This window comes from Neopsephotus bourkii, unplaced genomic scaffold (assembly GCF_033783945.1).
Source record: "Neopsephotus bourkii isolate Nb327-2 ecotype Australia unplaced genomic scaffold, CSIRO-AGI_Nbou_v1 NB_620, whole genome shotgun sequence".
Taxonomy (NCBI): Eukaryota; Metazoa; Chordata; class Aves; order Psittaciformes; family Psittacidae; genus Neopsephotus; species Neopsephotus bourkii.
This window is the reverse complement of record NW_026901120.1, coordinates 424966-442109: the sequence shown is the minus strand read 5'-3', so window position 1 is coordinate 442109 and position 17144 is coordinate 424966. Positions and strand designations below refer to the sequence as shown.

Genomic DNA, 17144 nt, shown 5'->3' with positions numbered 1-17144 from the left:
GAAATCCACACTTCAGGCACATCTCAGTCCCTGCTGCAGATTCAGCATTCAAAACAAGGGAGGACCTGAGTGAGCATCCTCCTCCCCCCAGCTCCTGGAGCAGGGAGCACAACCAGCACCTCCTTACTGAGCTCCTTGGCCAGCAGCACCCAGGCATGGGCACTGACCACCACGCTCCATCTGAGTCCAGGTTCAGAGACAAACAAGCTCTAATGGGATTAATTAAAATGACCAGGTCGGTAGACTCCTATCAAGGCAGATGCAAGAAGCTGCTGGCACCTGCCCACATCCATCCTCTGCCTACCGGCAGGGCAGCAGAACCATGCCCATGCCTGGGGCACCACTGGCATCGCACTGGAGCTCAGCCCTGAGGGGTCTCCGCTGCCCATGCTTGGGGCAGAAGAGGCCAAGTGGAGACCTCAGAGCAGCTTCCAGTATCTGAAGGGGGCCTATAGGGGTGCTGGGGAGGGACTCTTCATTAGGGACTGTAGTGATAGGACAAGGGGTGATGGGTTAAAACTGAAACAGGGGAAGTTTAGATTGGATATAAGGAGGAAATTCTTTCCTGTTAGGGTGCTGAGGCACTGGAATGGGTGCCCAGGGAGGTTGTGAATGCTCCATCCCTGGCAGTGTTCAAGGCCAGGTTGGACGAGGCCTTGGGTGCCATGGTTTAGTGTGAGGTGTCCCTGCCCATGGCAGGGGGGTTGGAACTGGATGATCTTAAGGTCCTTTCCAACCCGAACTATTCTATGATTCTATGTTGCATCCATACTAGAAGAAAGTGCAGCAGGAGAGCCAGGAGACCTCCTCGGATGGATAAGGAGCTCCTGAGGAAAATTCAAGTGTCACCTCTGCAAGGGAGGCAGGCGGGACAGAGGCCTGGTGCCTGGGACACATCAGGAAAGAGCCCGGGCAGAGCCCCGTGACAGGCACAGATAAATATAATCGCCCTCGCTGGCAATGGCCCCCTCGGCGGATGTTTACAAACAGCTCAGTACTTTTCCATGGTAAGAAGCTTGTTTTTCCAGATGCCTTGTATCGGGTGGTTTTTAATGTGTGGAGTTAATCCCTTCTCACAGAGTCTTTCATAATAAACATCACCCCCTGACCTGGCTAATAACTATGAAACACTAATGCTTTGGAGTCGGTTCATCTCCTGCTCGGGTTGGCAGGGGGAATGCAGACTGCAGCTCGCAGAGCAATGGGGCCATGACTTTGAGAGGGACAGCTCTCCATGCACACAAACCCCTGCTCCCAGCCTGGCCTCCAGCATCACCACCCCTCTGGACATCCCAGGAACCTCCTTGCCTCGAGAGCAGCTCAGCTCTTGATAAAGCTACAATCCACGTGTAAACCTGGAGTTTGAGTTACTGCTTGAAAGGCTGGTCCAGCCCAAAATGTCTGGGGCACGCTGCTGGCAATACATTCATCATGCTCTCCCTGTTTCCCTCCTGTGGCTGCCATCCTCAATAGACAGCTAAGAGAAAGGTACTTCACTATTTCACATGAAGCAGCTTGGCAGCGGTGTGGTTTATGCTTTACGCTTCTCAGGGCTTGCTCCAGCAGGACACGATGCCCATCCCTATCTGTGCCTGCAATGCTTCAGGGCTCCTGCAAGAAATCCCCTGGGACATGGCAAACCCTGCAGGTTTCACAGGTGACAGACAGTGGATCCCGCACTTGGATGGTCACAGCAAGAAACATTGGGTCATTCATGGAAGACCATGGGAGGTGCTGTCCTAGAGGAAATCCACAAACCAGCGCTCACTGGGATGACCTCCAAACCATTACCATGTGTTGCTACAGGTCTTGGACCTGCTGTGTGTGGCAATCCATATCCAATCCCATGGACGTGTTCTCCTGACCCCTGGGTTTCACCTGGAGCTGAATTCGGGCAGAGCTGGATGCTCACAGCCGTAGGGGAGATGCAGGGTAAGGGGAGGCCAGCTGAGACCTGGGCTGCTCCCATCTGCTCAGGTTCCCACCACGCTCTTGTAAAAGATGGTTTGTCAGCCTGAGCATCCTGGCCCAACTCCAGCTTGAGTCGTTACTCACGGCCTCCCCAAATTCCCCTGGAGTTTCAGTTCAGATGTGCCACCCAGGTTCACTTTCTGTCCCAACTGTTGCTAAGCTGGGCACTGTTGAGCTTTTGCTTCACTTTATTTGTTCCAGAGCTACATTTCACTGAGAACTATCCTCTGGGTATAACAGAGCATGAAGCACAGAGATAAGCCTGGCCCCTGCAGGCTCCGCATCTGATGTCTCGCCGGGTGCTGTGGACTGAGATCTAGTTTTCACTCCAGCTGTTGTACAGCAGCAAAACTTGGATCCGGGTCTGAACATCCTCCAAGTGCAGAAGTGTTCTCACTTGGGAGTCTTGGGACTTGCACCCAGTGACTTCATTAGCAGACGAGTAAACTGTGGGTGTCGCAAGTCACATCCTTGTACATGTGACCAGGTCTACTGACGAGCATCCCTGCAGGACCCCTGAAGGCACCTCCATGTCTAATCTGATGCTTTTATGGGCACATCAGGCACAGGGATGGGCAGTTATTTCAGAGAGGGGATAACAGTGTCCCAGCAGGAGGAGATGCCCGAAATGCTTCACTTTTTCAGTGGGGGATCAGCTCACAGACTACACCCTCACCCATTTCAGGAGACACATCTATAACCAAAAAATGGCATTACCAGCCCTAATGCACAACTTCCTGACAGCCTTGTCAGCAGCCAGTGACATCTGCACCCTGGTTCTTTGTTCTCTAGAGTGTTTCCAACTACCTCTGCTGGTAATAAGAGCTTTTCAGCCCCTCTCTTTATCCAAAGCACAAACAACTCAGACTTTTAAAGCCTGTCCATCGCCGATCCCTTGGATGCACCAATGTAAATGTGTCAGAGTGGCAAGAGCCAAGCGCAGCTGTGATTCACGCAGTGACCACAGGAAAACCTCAAAATCTCTACTCAGCATGATGCAAAGGGAGGATGTTAGAGAGGTCTGTGCTCAGCCACAGCCTCAGGAGAGGTGTAACATGGGGGCCTGGGATGGAGTTTACAGCCTGTGAGCAGGCATCCGCCATGCAGCCTCACCTGCTTCTAAACATAGCTCTGTTTGACTCCAGACCCCGGTCCAGAGGAAAGGGAATGCAAGAACAATGTCCCTCTGGCTTTGCTCACGCTGCTCTTGAAAGGAAGGTGACCACCACTAAACACTGCAGTTGCTACAACAGCAGCTCATGCCTGGTATAGTTTCCATGTCTAGTGGAAACGTATCCGAGGCACGCAAGGGAAAACAGGGCACAGCATCATCCCTTCCAGCACGGTCCTTGGGAAGCAGAGTTCCCCCGACCTGGTCGCAGCCCCTGCAACACAGAGCTGGAAAGGGCAACCAGGGCAATGCCCCGGGGCAAGCAGCACTGCCCTGTGCCAGCCAGGAGCAAGGGAAAACCTGCAGCAAGGTCAGGCACCAATGGCCTCAGCTCCGTGCCCTTGAGGCCCGTGACAGGAGGAACCCAACACAACATGATCTGCAACTCAGCTGTGCCGTGTCTCATTTCACAGCCCTGAACCTCCCACTTGCTCACGGGGAGGAGCCCTGTGCCACTGAGCCACCCTTCCTGGCATCAGTGCTATGACCTGAGCTATTAATGAAAGGACATCCAGGCGGGCACCAAACCAGAGCAGCTCTGCATGTAGCTACCCAGAGACTGCAGGACCTCCCAGTCCCACCAAACAAAACCTCTCCCACTTGCATCAACAGGGATGCAGTGAGCACAAGAACCCCTCACCTTCCATCAGTGATGTCTGCAGGGTACCTCTGCCTGCGCTCTCCCAGCAGAGCCAAGCACAAGGCTAAGGCCAAGGCACCACTGGCTCCAGCATCCTGGAGGATATCCTGTGCTGGTACCCACCACCCGCAGCCAGCTGCAGGCACATCGGTTGCCACCACATCTGGGTTTTCCCTAAAGAAAAGCTCTCCTCTGTCAAAAGCCCACATACCTCAGAGGGCTTCTTCTCCTTCTGCCGTGACCAGGGGGATTTGGTACTTGGAATCTTGGAGCATCTGGAGGCAGAGGTCGTGTGACCTGCAACAAGGCAACAGAGACAGGTTACCGGGAAAACAGATCCATTTTATTCCCTATCTTTGTCCCCAGCCCCACTGCCGCTACTGCAGCCTCAACCAAGGCTTTGGGTCAACACTAAGAGGCAGTAATACATTGACACGGCACTATTGGTGTGCACATCCCAGGGTACTTCACCAAAAGAGGTTAACATCACTTTCCTGCTGCTATAGATGACTGAAAGAGAGGCTTCTGGAATGCAAACATTAGAAATGAGAAACCTAAAGACATGAAGTAAGAACGGCTTCTAAGGGGGAATGAGCAAGAGCTCATTCCCAGGATCTGCTGGGATCGGGAATTCAGGAGGTAAGACTAGAAGTTTTCTAACAAGGATGCTTAAAGACAAGGACCTGAACTGCTCAAGGACTTCAGACCCCATGGTCAGAAACACTGCCCAAACTGGGTCCATGCCAGGACTGATCATCCCCATGCCTGTTCAGCACCTGGTGGGAACCACGCAACAGCACACATCAAGCAAATGAATTTACACTTTTCAGCAGGAAGACAGCATTTGCTTTGGGATTTCTTTCCTCTGGGAGCATTATGAACGGACTCTCATCATCCTGACTGGAGCAGTATCATCACCACTGCTACCACATTCCACAAGGCAAGGGCAGCTAAAGCCTGGAATGTGCTGGGACCATGATGTTATTAATCTTTGTTTCCAACCCATGTGTGTTACTATCACTAAAAAAACCCAAAGATATGTATTTTGCAATAAGAAATAATAAACTAATTACTGGAACCTTTTTATAATGAGGAGGACACCTAGGTCCTCTGTAGAGCAGCATCCCTCCAGAGTCCACTAGATAGAAATGTTTCTGTGGGGGTGCAGCAAATTAACTATCCATAAGTCTATTTAACACTGACTTTACCCTTGGATGCCTGAACAGGAGGGAACACCACCATGCACGTAAGGAACTGCCAGACCTGATGGAGCCATGCACACAAGGGCTTCAGGAGCTCTGCCCAGAGGCTGAGCTGTCCTGAGGGACCAGGGCTGTCCTGATGCAGCCCCTTCCTCTGCCAGCTCAGGCCATTGAGTCCCTCCTGAGCCCAGATGAACCTCATGTGCCTGTTTCTGCTGGCAGGGGAGGAGGCACTGGCTCACCCTGTGCTCTTTGCACTCTCTTCCTTGTGTTCCATGAAATGAAGTCCAGATCTGACGGCATCAGTCATAGAATCATAGAATAGTTAGGGTTGGAAAGGACCTTAAGATCATCAAGTTCCAACCCCCCTGCCATGGGTAGGAAAACCCCCAAAGGTTTTCTGACTGCAGTGTCAAGCTGGGTATCATTAGTGGGCTCCACACAAACGCCCTTCTTTAATCATTTCAGTACACAACAGGACTCCATAGGGAAAGCCCATGCCTGAAGTCCCACGCTGCAGCCACCGGCAAATGCCACTGGACTCAGTGAGCTGCTCAGAGCATCGCAGCACCAGATCCACAGCTTCTACTGAGAGACTGAGGCACTACTTCCACCTTGCCCCCTCTTCCCTAGCTACAAGGCGGTGCTGCAGCTACACAGTAAGATAACGTGCCACTGGCATCCCTTCCTGGCAGAGGAATCAAAAGGAAGGTCATCACTTTGTTTACAGTTATCCTGCCGGAGAGCATTTGTCAACAGCTTAGATATCACCTGCAGCAGGAATATCCAAGCCCAACAGAGATAAGGCCATGTTTAATACCGTGATTAAAGATGCCTTACCCCCCGAAAGGCAGAGCAGCCAGCTAGCACGGCTCGGCTCCGTAAGCCTTTGAGCATGTGGGGATTAGGAGACGGGAAGTTTGGAGCACGGCTTCCAAAACAAACCCTCCTCTGAGACAGAGAGGTTTCATTGTACGAGCGGCGCTGACAGAGCCTGAAGCACTTCCCATAGGCACGGCTCAGTGTGGGTCCCCTCCAGCAGCCAAACAGCAGGTTCCCATCGGCAGCAATGGTGCGAACCCCGCTCAGGCTGCCAGGTTTTTTGGCTATAGCTGTGGGAACGGCAGCCAAACCCAGCGAGATCAGCCCTTCCCTAACCCCCTGTAATCTCCCCATCATCCTGTTAGGAAAAGGCCCAGAAGTTTTAGTGTCTTTAGCAAAGTCCCTTTCGTTCTCGGGTATCCAGCGGCCAGATCCTGTAAAGTGTGGAGAGCAAATTCCCAGCACGGCCCAGATGAAATTACTGTGACATTCGTAAGAAACCAAGAGGAACCAGTGAGAAACTTGGGAGCCCAGACAAGGGATTAGACTGGTGCCTGGAGGGCACTGAACACGAAGGCACTGCGGTATGTCTGCACTGGGTGAAACCCTGGAAGAAGTGGGAGAGGGAAGCGCTCTATTTATAGCCAAAATCCAGCACATGTTTATTGTTGAGCACATGCTTCTGTGCCTTCCTGAATGAGGATGGAGTGAGGTAGATGGTGAATAGCAAGCGTGGGCTTGCAAGCTCTGCTGGCTTGAACCTCATCCCTTTTCCCACATCACTCTTCAGCTCGAGAGGAGGGAACAAGGCGGCTCCGGTTTTATCCTGACTCCACTAAAAACTTCCCTTTCCCCCAGTACAACTCAGTCAAGAGCTAACCAGTCTCAGGCTGCAGCAGGAAAGGACAACTTGCCTACAAAGGGTATGTGCTTCGTTAGCAGATTTGCCATTAGCAGCTCCCCCTTGCCTGGGCTCCTCACAGAAGGGAGACACTCTCATCAGTACAGAGCAGCCACAGCCAGGCATTTAAATTGATATCAGGTTGTTGCTGCATCTCTGACAAACCCAGCCCTGCACACAATTCATCCTGCAGAGACTTCCCAGTAAATGCAGCTTCCTCCACTCTTTGCAAAGTAATTATTCAAGCCTTTTCCCTGCTGGAGGTGAATCTCGCTCAAAGCCTTGAATTAAAGGTCTTACTGTCAGTGGTGTCTGAGTTATCACTGCTGATCGAGTACTTGCGTCGTTTCTCTTCCATCTGTAACAAAAGAAATCGAACATTACATTTGATGTCCAGGAAATCCATCTCAGCACCAAGTCACTGTTATCTCTGCATATCAGCACACGGAGTTACCCAGCACCAGGAAGCACTTACCCTCACACACACCTACCCAGGGGCTTGAAAACAGGAAGAAAACAATCCTCACAGGGCTTTTCTATAAGGGTGTCAGTATCTCAACCAGCTTTCCCTTCTCCTAGGAGGACCAGCGAGTACAGTGATCACCCAGCTTTGCATGGGGATTTGCCTATGAAGGATTCACAACCAATGGCTCTGCTGCTGCAAGAGCATCATCACCTAAGGATGCCCCACAGGGACCATGATGCTGTTGCATGGGACAAAAGACATCCCCTCTGGGAAGCACCCATCCAGGCTGCAACTTTGAGAAGTGCACACGTAGAACAGAAACCCTGCGCACTTTCAGTATGGCTGCAGGGGAAGTCCAAGCATCCCGGAGCCGAAGAGGACCCCTGTGTACAATAAACCTGGGGTTTTACCCTTTGACTCATCTTCCCACTCAGGCAGCATCTACTTCTAAAGCTTCTGGTGTCTCTGTCACACAGCCAGCACGCTCTAGCCAAGCCTGAAGCATGCTTCCCATCACCCAGAGCTGCTCTGCCTGCTCCAGTGCAGCCCCAGGGGGTGAGGAAGCGGCTCCTGCACAGCTGCTGTGAGCTCTCCATCCGCTCACATACAAACCACGGCAGGGGGTAACACTGCATCCACCGGGAGGACAGAAGACCCCTTTCAAGCTTGGGTGCTGGTTTGCTTTGTGACTATGAATAAGCCATAGAAACACTTGAAATCAGAGGGCTCTGCTGAAGCTGCCCCTCAGGAACCAAGCATTTGGAGTTGAAAGTTAAGTACCTTTAGCAGTAGGTGATGGAAAAAGGAAGAAGGGGAAAAAGACAGAAGGAAGGGGGGAAAGAAAGGAGGAAGGGAAAAAGAAAAGAGGAAGAGATTTTAAACTTCTAAAGACCCCAGTTTATCACTGTGGCTGGTGGCTGATCAGTGTGACCCCAATACACAGCTTAGGGAGGGCTGGGTGGAAAGGGCTACCTGTGGACCAGAGACACTCCAAGAGGCTGTGAGCTAAAATACACCAGCAGAAAACAACTTTAACCTCGTGGACACCTTCCTAGGGGTGTCTGAGACACTCTGTAAGAACCTCAGGGTGCTGATATGGCACACACACTGCTGCTTCCCTCAGTTGGGAAGTGGGAATGAGGATAAAACACTGCTCTTGTGTGGTTTGGTCACAGCAGGTACTAGAAGCACTCAGAGTGGATAGGAGGCTAGAGCATGCCACCCCCCCAAACAACAGGAAAAGTCCCACATAAGCATATAGAACCTTTGCAACGCCTGTATTTTACACTCTATGTGCTATGTTTTATCACGCCAGTATAAGGGATAATACTACCAAGCATCATAAACCTTTACCTATCAGTGTTGTGGTAAGGCATTGCCCTGTCAAAACAAGATTCAAAATGCTCCTTAGGAGTATGGCAATATCAATACTTTCCCCCATGGATTCCAGGGGAAACAGATGTTATTAAACCAGCCTGGTTGCAAGCAGCCATCAGATTTTGCTTGGGGAAAGCGATATTGAAGACGGCTCTAACTGCAGTTTACTTACTGTTAGTGGGAATTCGACCTGAACCTTCTAAACTGGTTCCTCCTGGTTTGAAGTGGCAAACAGAGCATAAAGCTGGAGCTATGCTTTTATTGCTCCTGGAGTTCCTCGTCACAGAGATTAAATAAACCAAAGTCAATGGGGAAAAGAAACACCTGAGCTGAAGCAACGAAATGCTGCTGATAACCAGTGAGATTTCCAGTGCTTCCCATCTTTGCCTTTACAGCAAGACAGTGCCGTGAGCATCCCTTTCCTTCCAAGGCAGGGAAAAAGGTGCATGATTAATGTACAGCACAGCTGTCAGGATGCTGGGACTGGTTTTGGCTCTGATACAGATGTGAGAAGATGCACTGCTCATCCCTTTAGTTGAGCTTGGTCCCCTGCATCCTGCTTCTGTCCTACACAACATACTGTTAGTTACATGCTCACTGTGTAACAGTATGGATTTATATTCACATACAGCAGTGGTTCACACTGCAGGTAAAATAGCAGCTCTACTTCAGGAAATCATTTTGCCACTGTTTGGCAGGATCCAAGACAGCATCCTCTGAACCAAATTGCATTAAATTGCTCTGAATGAAATCCTGGCTTGAGCAAAGCACTGACATCTCTGAACACAGCAGCACGAAAAGCCAACTGCTGCCTGGGATGGGCATGGCACAGAACAGCCCCACAGGCGCTGTGTGCCTGAAGAGAGCAAAATCTGGGGCAAAATCCACAGGGTTCAGCCAAGACCTTTCAAAAAATGGTAACTTCCAGGCAGTGCTAAGAAGATGCTGTTTTCTGATGGACTCATCTTGAGCAGTGAAATAGCATGGTCCTTAACAGCAGGATTTACTGTAGAAGTAGTAACTGAGCCATTTTTCCACCTGCAACACAGGGTTATAAAGTCTGATGGTGGCTGGCTAAGCCATTGGAACCCAGCACAGGGACCTTCCCAAGTCCTGGAGCTCCAGCCCCACCAAGCCCCATAGGAACAATTCACTTGGTGCACCTCTGAGCCATTTGGAGTCTCCACAAAACATAGTCTCTGCTCCAAAAGGACTCTTCTGTTTACATTAGAAGCTAATTTCACCTTGAAGTGACCCATTCCCTGCATGGCATCATCATTAAAGTCATCAACAAATACCAACAAAATCTGTAATACTTTGCGTAGGTCACTGTTAGGTCAAACTTGGCCCAAAACCCAGCTCTTACCGAGCCAGAAACCAAGAGGAAGGTTTCTATGTATGCTTGCTTAGAAAATTCAAACAGAAACAGATGTGGGTTTCTTTTCTAAACAAATGAACATCCCCCTGAAGTGTCCGCAACTCAAACCCACAGCCAAAGCCCAGCTCTAATGACTGCGAACCCAAAAACTGCCTGCAAACTTAACACATGCTCAGCATCGCCTTTGTTCAAGCTGAGCAAGGCAGATAAATGCTAAACCAAGGAAGATGATGGCCCCCCCATCAGCCTAAACAAATGTAAATCACTAGTGCCAAGGACAAATTAAGAGAGATTTGAGGTGATGGCCCCAGGCTGCCTGGTCCAGCAGGGGAGGGGCTGGAGAGCAGCTTTTGGGATGCAGCTCTGCCCAGCCCATGCAAGCAGGGAGAGGGGAAGGCAGCAGAACTCTTTACACACACAGATGCTCAGATCTTGAGCTCCTCCCCGCTTCCCCACTGTCCCCATCCACACTAAACCATCATCCAGCCTCATCCAGCAAACAGCTCCTCACCCTCTCCGAACCCCTCCCCAATCCCTGGGGAATTGTGATGTCTCCAAGCTCCCTGTAAACTCTTCGGCACATCGAGTCCACATGGGAGCTCCCAGCAGCATCACAACAGCCTATGCAGGGGCTGTTTGTGCGAATGAGCCACTCTGGACTGTGGTGAGCACAGAAATGCATCCCTGCCTGCGCTCACTGCTCCCACAGGGAACAGGCACAGAAACCTGCATCAGTTGCAGTATGAAACCCAAAAAACCCCAAGTATTTGTCATCATGTCATCGCCTCTCCCCAGCGCCCACCCGCACGCTCGGGGATGCGCCGCGCTCGGTCCCCCCTTTGCCGTCACCTCTGACGCTGTGACAGTTGAGCAACACGGGCTGAATGATGTGCTCTGTTTGCGAGCTGCAATGAGACTGCAGAAAAACCACTTCCCTGTTTGTTCTTCCAGCACAGAAATAGGAACACAAACAGAAACAGAGTGCCCCCAGCGGCACCCGCACCGCTCCGGCCGGCCCGCACCCCGCTCCCAGGGACCCCCAACACCCGGGGACACCCGGTCCTGCACCCCCCCGGTCCCATTGCCTGCACCCCGGTGGGTACCGTGGAGCCGAGGGGCCGCTCTCAGTGCATCCCCTCTGTTTGAACTATTCCTTTGCTCTGTCTAGGAATACCAGCCCGTTGTTAGAAAGTATAAGAAGAAAGCATAACTATAGGAAGGGTGGAGGGCTGGAAGGTCCCAGCCTTGATGGTACAACGGTTGTCCCCATAGGATTTCCCTTTCATTAACAATTTTGGAGCCAAGCACTGCTATAGGAGTCTCTGAAGGAGCAGCAGCATCCCCCAATGCAGGCACAGCCCCAATTTCACAACAACAGGAGAAGAAACTTGTTGACCGAAGGATGCGCAGCGGCTGTGCCAACAGATCCTGGTGCTCAGCCCTTACACCTTAGAGCGGGGAAGCCATCCTGCTCCTCTCCTACCCTCCCTGGTAACCCTGTGAAGTGTCGATATGGAAAGGCACAAGCCTGGTACCCAGAACAGTCCTTTTCTGGGCACTGGGAGCCTGTCCCTGCAGCTCCCCTGCCTCCTCCACAGCCTGCTGCCAGCTCCCACCTCTTAAGCAAGAACTCAACTGCCCAGGTGAAGGGAGAGCCATTCCTGCTCTCCTCCACTGCACCCCTGCCTTGGCTCCCTGGGGCAAAACTTCATCTCATTTACATTTAAAACAAACCAAGCCCCGTTTACTTCCTGTGCTTTGCCCTTTTCCACGTCTACAAGGGGATGTTTTCGGGTTTATTCCTTTACTACTGACATTTATAACTTTGCTTGCCTCTTCTGACTCCTCACCCTCTAATTAGCCATGCTTTCTTCTTCAGCAAGCCCAGACAGAGCACAGGTAATCAGAAAGGTTACTGCGGGCACTCGGGGCCACCCCTGCCTTCGGGCTGGAGGAAGCAGGCAGGAACACAGGGATACAGGGACCCATCTCCTTGCCCGCAGTCAGCTGCCCCATACTACAGGTCTCTGAGCATCCCCAGCTCAGAGAATCAACAGTTGCTACCGGCACTGCACTCCTTGTACCAAACACCCAGAAACAGGCAAAGACCATTTGAAATCCCTTCCTCTGGGGACCACCCATCCACCAACTTCCCGAACTTGGGTGTCAAACACTACCAGCAGCCACCAGTACTTCAAATGAATTGCATCTCCCTGCCTACAGACCTAACGCGTACCCTCCCGTGCTTTACTCCAAGCCTTCGGTTTTGGCCATCAGCCCTCAATTTTCCTAGGAAAAACAAATTTAACCTTTGATTTAACCTTTCGGCAAGCTATTTTTACTTCTATCTCAAGCTTATTTTAACCTCGGTAGCCAATAAACGCTTAAAGGTCAAACACCATTCCTAAGAGCGGGGCTCCTTACCCCTGGGAGAAAGGCTGAGATCACCGTTTTTTTGCCTTTCCCAAGCAAAACCCCCTCGGAGCAATGTCCCAGCGATAGGAGGGTCCCAGCTCCAACCCATCAGTAAACAATATTCACCGTGGGTCCTGAGAGCAGGAGCTGGGAATTCTCCCTCTGAATGCCATCCTTCCCTTCCCACTCAGCACTCAAGATGTACAGGTATGGAAACATATATATATATATAATTTCTCTCCTCCTAATTGCACCCGAGGTTGACAACTCAGGAGCTCCCCTGCCTCTGCAGTGCTTCCCAACTCCAGCTCGGTGCTTCCACCAGCCAAGCGAGCCGAAGGTAAGGATCCCATCCCACCCCGGGGCAGCAGGTAAAGGCTCTATCTCACCCCATCCCACCGTGGGGCGGCAGCTAAGAGCTCCATCCCATCCTGCATCCTGGGGCGGCTGAGAGCTCAATCCCACCCCGGGGCTGCAGGTAAGGGCTCCATCCCACCCCGCATCCCGTTGCAAAGCGCTGCCCCGTTCGGCAGGAGGGAAGCGGCGCGGGGTCCCCCGAGGATGAGGAGGGAGCCCGAGGGCAGGTGCCCGGTTCCGGGTTGAGGTGGGGGGGGGTAGCACCACGCAGGACCCCCCACGGTGCAGGGGGACCAGGGAGGGGATGCGCTGGGTGATGCGCGGGGAGGGGGGATGGATGCGGGCGCCTCCCGATCCCGGCATCCCGGGGACCCATCGGGGGCAGGCGGTGGGGAGGGAAGGAGGAAAGGAGCGAGGGAAGGGCAGGCGGGAGCCGGCACCGCCACGCCCCCGGGCAGCGCCATCCCGGCCCCGCGCAGCGCTGCGCGCCCGCGGGAACCGCGGATCCTCAACACCACCCCCCCCCCCCGGGGCCGCGCATCGCCCCGCGGAGCCGCGGAGCGCGCTCCCGCCCCGCGGCGGGCAGGGAGAGCGCAGGGCTGCCTGTGCCGCAGTCATTAATTCGGGGTGGTGGTGGTTGGCGGGCGGGGGGGGGATAAATAACAAGTAAATAGAGAACGGAATCAAAACAACAGCGGCGGAGCCGGGAGCCGACCCTGGAAAAGTTGGTGTTTACGTTCCCGCTGCCTCCCTCGTACACTTTAAACCAGGAGTGACCAACATGCGCAATCCGCCCCTGGAAATGCTGCACATCCCCCGCCTCGCAGCGCTTGGGGGGGGTGGGGGGTGGAAGGGACACACACACACACACACACACACACACACACATAAAAAAAAAAAAGAGAAATCAATCAAACCCGAAGATTTTCAAGAAATAAATCATCGGCAGCAAAAGCCGCGGGATCCCCTCCCGCGGGAAAAGCAGCCCCGCGCCCGCCGCGCCTTTACCTTTGCCAGCAGAGTGTCCTCCAAGAGTTGAGCCGGTCTCTCGGGTTACGGGCGGGGAGGAGGCGGGGGGCGGGGGATGCTCCCGCAGTCCCCGGCCGGGAGAGCCCCCCGTCGACCGCCTCAATCCGGTGTCATTGCCGGGGCCGCGCCGCCGGGGCCCTCCTTTAGGAGCGCCCGCCCGGTAACTCCATGGATGCGGCCCCGCTCCCAGCCGAGATGGCCGCTCCGCCGCGGCCGGGCGAGCCCTGCCCGCCTCCTGTTTCTCTTTCTCTTTCCCCCCCGCACTTCCTCACGCTCTCCTCGCTCGGGCTCCGGCAGGGAGGCGGGGAAGCGACTTTCGGAGCGGGGACGGATAATGGTGGCGGCGCTTCCACCCCCCCCCCCCCAACCCCAACCCTCCCCCCTCCCGCCGCTGCTGCCGCCCCAAACGTTCAGTTTCTTCCCGTCCGTCCGCCCCGTTCCGCAGCGGCAGGGCCGGGTGCGGGCAGCGCCGGTCCCATCCCGGCCCGCTGCCGCCCGCCCCTCACCCCGCCGCCGGCCGCCGGGGCCCCATGGCGCTGCCCGGAGCCCCGGAGCCGCCCCGCAGCCGGCCCCGCACACACCCGCACTCACGGCTCTTCTTCTCCCTCCCCCCCCCCCCAAGCCCGCTCCGCGCTGCGCACACGCGTAAACGGGGCCGCTCCTTAAAGGAAAAAATAAAAAATAATAAATTAAAAAATAAGCTTATACTTTAAAAAAAAAAAAAAAAGCAGCCCTTTTGGCGCCATATTAATGACGTACTTCAAATTTGCCATTTCTCCTGCGTCAAAAAAGACGGTTCTGGCCCATCGCGGAGCGGGCGGGGAGCGCGGTGCGGAGACGTTTATACCCCCCCCCCCCAGCCATGCCCCCCCGCACACCGCACACCGCACACTCTCACACACATACACACTCACACACACACACACACGCCCCTTCCCCGCGCAGCAAACTTCCGCGGCCGCGGGGCGGGCGGGCCGGCGGCGTGGGAATTGCCGGGGAGGGCCGCGGAGGGGCTGCAGCAGCGGAGCCCGGTGTGTGGCTATAGACCGTGTATGCGTGTCTATAGACCGTGTATGTACATCTACAGACCGTGTATGTGCATGTATAGACCGTGTATGTGTGTCTATAGACTGTGTATGTGCATCTATAGACCATATATGTGTGTCTATAGACCATACATGCGTGTCTATAGATCATGTATGTGCGTCTATAGACCATGTATGTGCGTCTATAGACCGTATATGTGTGTCTATAGACCATATATAGCTGTCTATAGAACATATATGTGCCTATAGACAGTGTATGTGCATCTATAGACCATATATGTGTGTCTATAGACCATATATATGTGTGTATAGAACATACATGTGTCTATAGACAGTGTATGTGCATCTATAGACCATATATGTGTGTCTATAGACCGTGTATGTGTGTCTATAGACCGTGTATGTGCATCTATAGACCATATATGTGTGTCTATAGAACGTATATGTGCATCTATAGACCACATATGTGTGTCTATAGACCATATATATCTGTCTGTAGAACATATATGTGTCTATAGACCGTGTATGTGCATCTATAGACAGTATATGTGCATCTATAGACCGTATATGTGTGTCTATAGACCATGTATGTTTGTCTGTAGACCATGTATGTGCATCTATAGACCATATATGTGTGTCTATAGAACGTATATGTGCCTCTATAGACCACATGTGTGGCTATAGACCGTGTATTTGTGGCTATAGACTATGTATGTGTGTCTATAGACCGTATATGTATGTCTGTAGAACATATATGTGTCTATAGACCGTGTATGTGTGTCTATAGAACATGTATGTGTGTGCAACCCCCCCCCCCCTCCCCAAACTTCACTGACTTCCCGGGGTACCCCTGCCCCAGGCACCCCAAAGGGGACTTTTGGGCTGTGCCCTGTGGGAGCTCATTCCCCAGGATTCCCAACAGAGGCAGTGCTGCTGTGAGATAGAACCGCTTTCTTCAATTAAAATAGTGCTAATTGCATGGCACAGTCTATACCGTGCACATCCTTTCGGTCCCGGAGGCCCTCCAGGAGCCGTCTTGCGCTGCTTCAATTGCTGCAGAAGGTTTAAATCCAGGTTAAAGATGCTCTTCCAGTCACAGGCTGCCATCGTCTCTTAAATCCATTAAGCCAGCCAGCTTTCCGGTTGTTCAAAACCATTGGGACCACAGAACCACCACAGCTGAGGCGTGCGGATGCTCCCCACTGTACAGCCCTTATAATTCACCAAACTTGAAGGAATTAGGCTGCAACTTTCTGCTTCGGCAGCCTGTGGTCTGAATGCTCCAAGTCCTTTGGCTCTTCCAAGGCTGAAAGCAAAGGAGTATTGTGTTGGTCATTCTCAGGCTTGCTGTGGTTTTTTTGGACTGTAACTCTAGAAATAGGGTCTTAAAACTTGGCGCGAGACAGCCTTTATGGTGTTTTACATAAACCCACCCAAATTAGCCTTATTATTGGGTCTAAAGAACAGCAGCTCACAGCACACCGCAATAATCATGCCTGGTTCTGGATGCTGAGGTCTCTCAAGGTGCTGCTCAGCAGCCCCCCAGCACTTGAAACTTGAGCCCCCAGGTAAGAAAAGCCTTCCCCTGTAGTACAGCAGCAATGGGACACATGAACACAGCCCCTTTCTGTCAGTCCCCATCAGCCCCAAGTGCCTTGGCAGCTCTTAGCCCCGCTGCTCTGGCACCCAGTGCACTCCCTGCCAGGAATTCACCCATGGATCCCACTTCAGCTACATGCACAGGCTGCATTAAGGGGTATTTTAAAGGTCACTGTGTTACTTGGTCACAATGTCAGAAGCATCCAAAGTGGGGCATTCCATACCAGTTTATGGAGGCCTTCTTGCACGTGCATATTCTGATGCAGTTCTTAATTACATACTCACAATCTGTTTTCCGTATGTCACCTGCAGCCCATGGACCTGCTCTGTAAGTCAAATAGGAAACAAAGTTTGGCCAGATCTTCATCTTCAGAACCAAAAGCTGCCCACAGCACGATAAAACATACAGGCTGAGGACAGGATAAAACTCTTCCCAAGAGGAGGATTCTCTCCTTGCCCTTGCCACAGGCTTTGTAACGCAAACGAACTCATTAAGCCAAACTTCTGGCTGCTGAGGGTTGTGTTGCCCACACTGTAGCCTGAAACCTTTCGCCTGAATTGCTGACATCCATCTTAGTACAGCTGGAAGCAGCGGGTGCTGCGCTTGCATGTACGAAGTGCTGTATCATGTTAAATGCTCTGAGAACGCAGACATTCTGCTCCTCAGATGGACTACCCCGAATTAGTCAAAACTGACCTTCATCCATCCACGTGTCACCCTGACCCATCTTCAGAACGGGTGTTTGGGGAAGGATTAATGAAGGTGCTGA

The 17144-nt window shown here is 52.6% G+C and overlaps 1 protein-coding gene across 3 annotated transcripts in view; it reads right to left on the bottom strand.

Moving 5' to 3' along the window:
- The window catches only part of JADE2 (jade family PHD finger 2), a 444935-nt gene that overhangs the window by 62834 nt on the left and 364957 nt on the right, over positions 1–17144 (bottom strand). The window contains exons 2-4 of one of the 3 annotated variants that reach the window (XM_061351999.1): positions 13709–13970; positions 7008–7065; positions 3994–4079 (exon numbers count right to left, since the gene is read on the bottom strand). In XM_061351999.1, the coding sequence (XP_061207983.1) occupies positions 3994–4079; positions 7008–7065 (144 nt within the window). In that variant the 5' untranslated portion in view covers positions 13709–13970. Of the gene's footprint in view, positions 1–3993; positions 4080–7007; positions 7066–13708; positions 14035–14488; positions 14543–17144 lie in introns of those variants that run through there. The other 2 variants (XM_061352001.1, XM_061352002.1) reach the window with 2 other exon arrangements.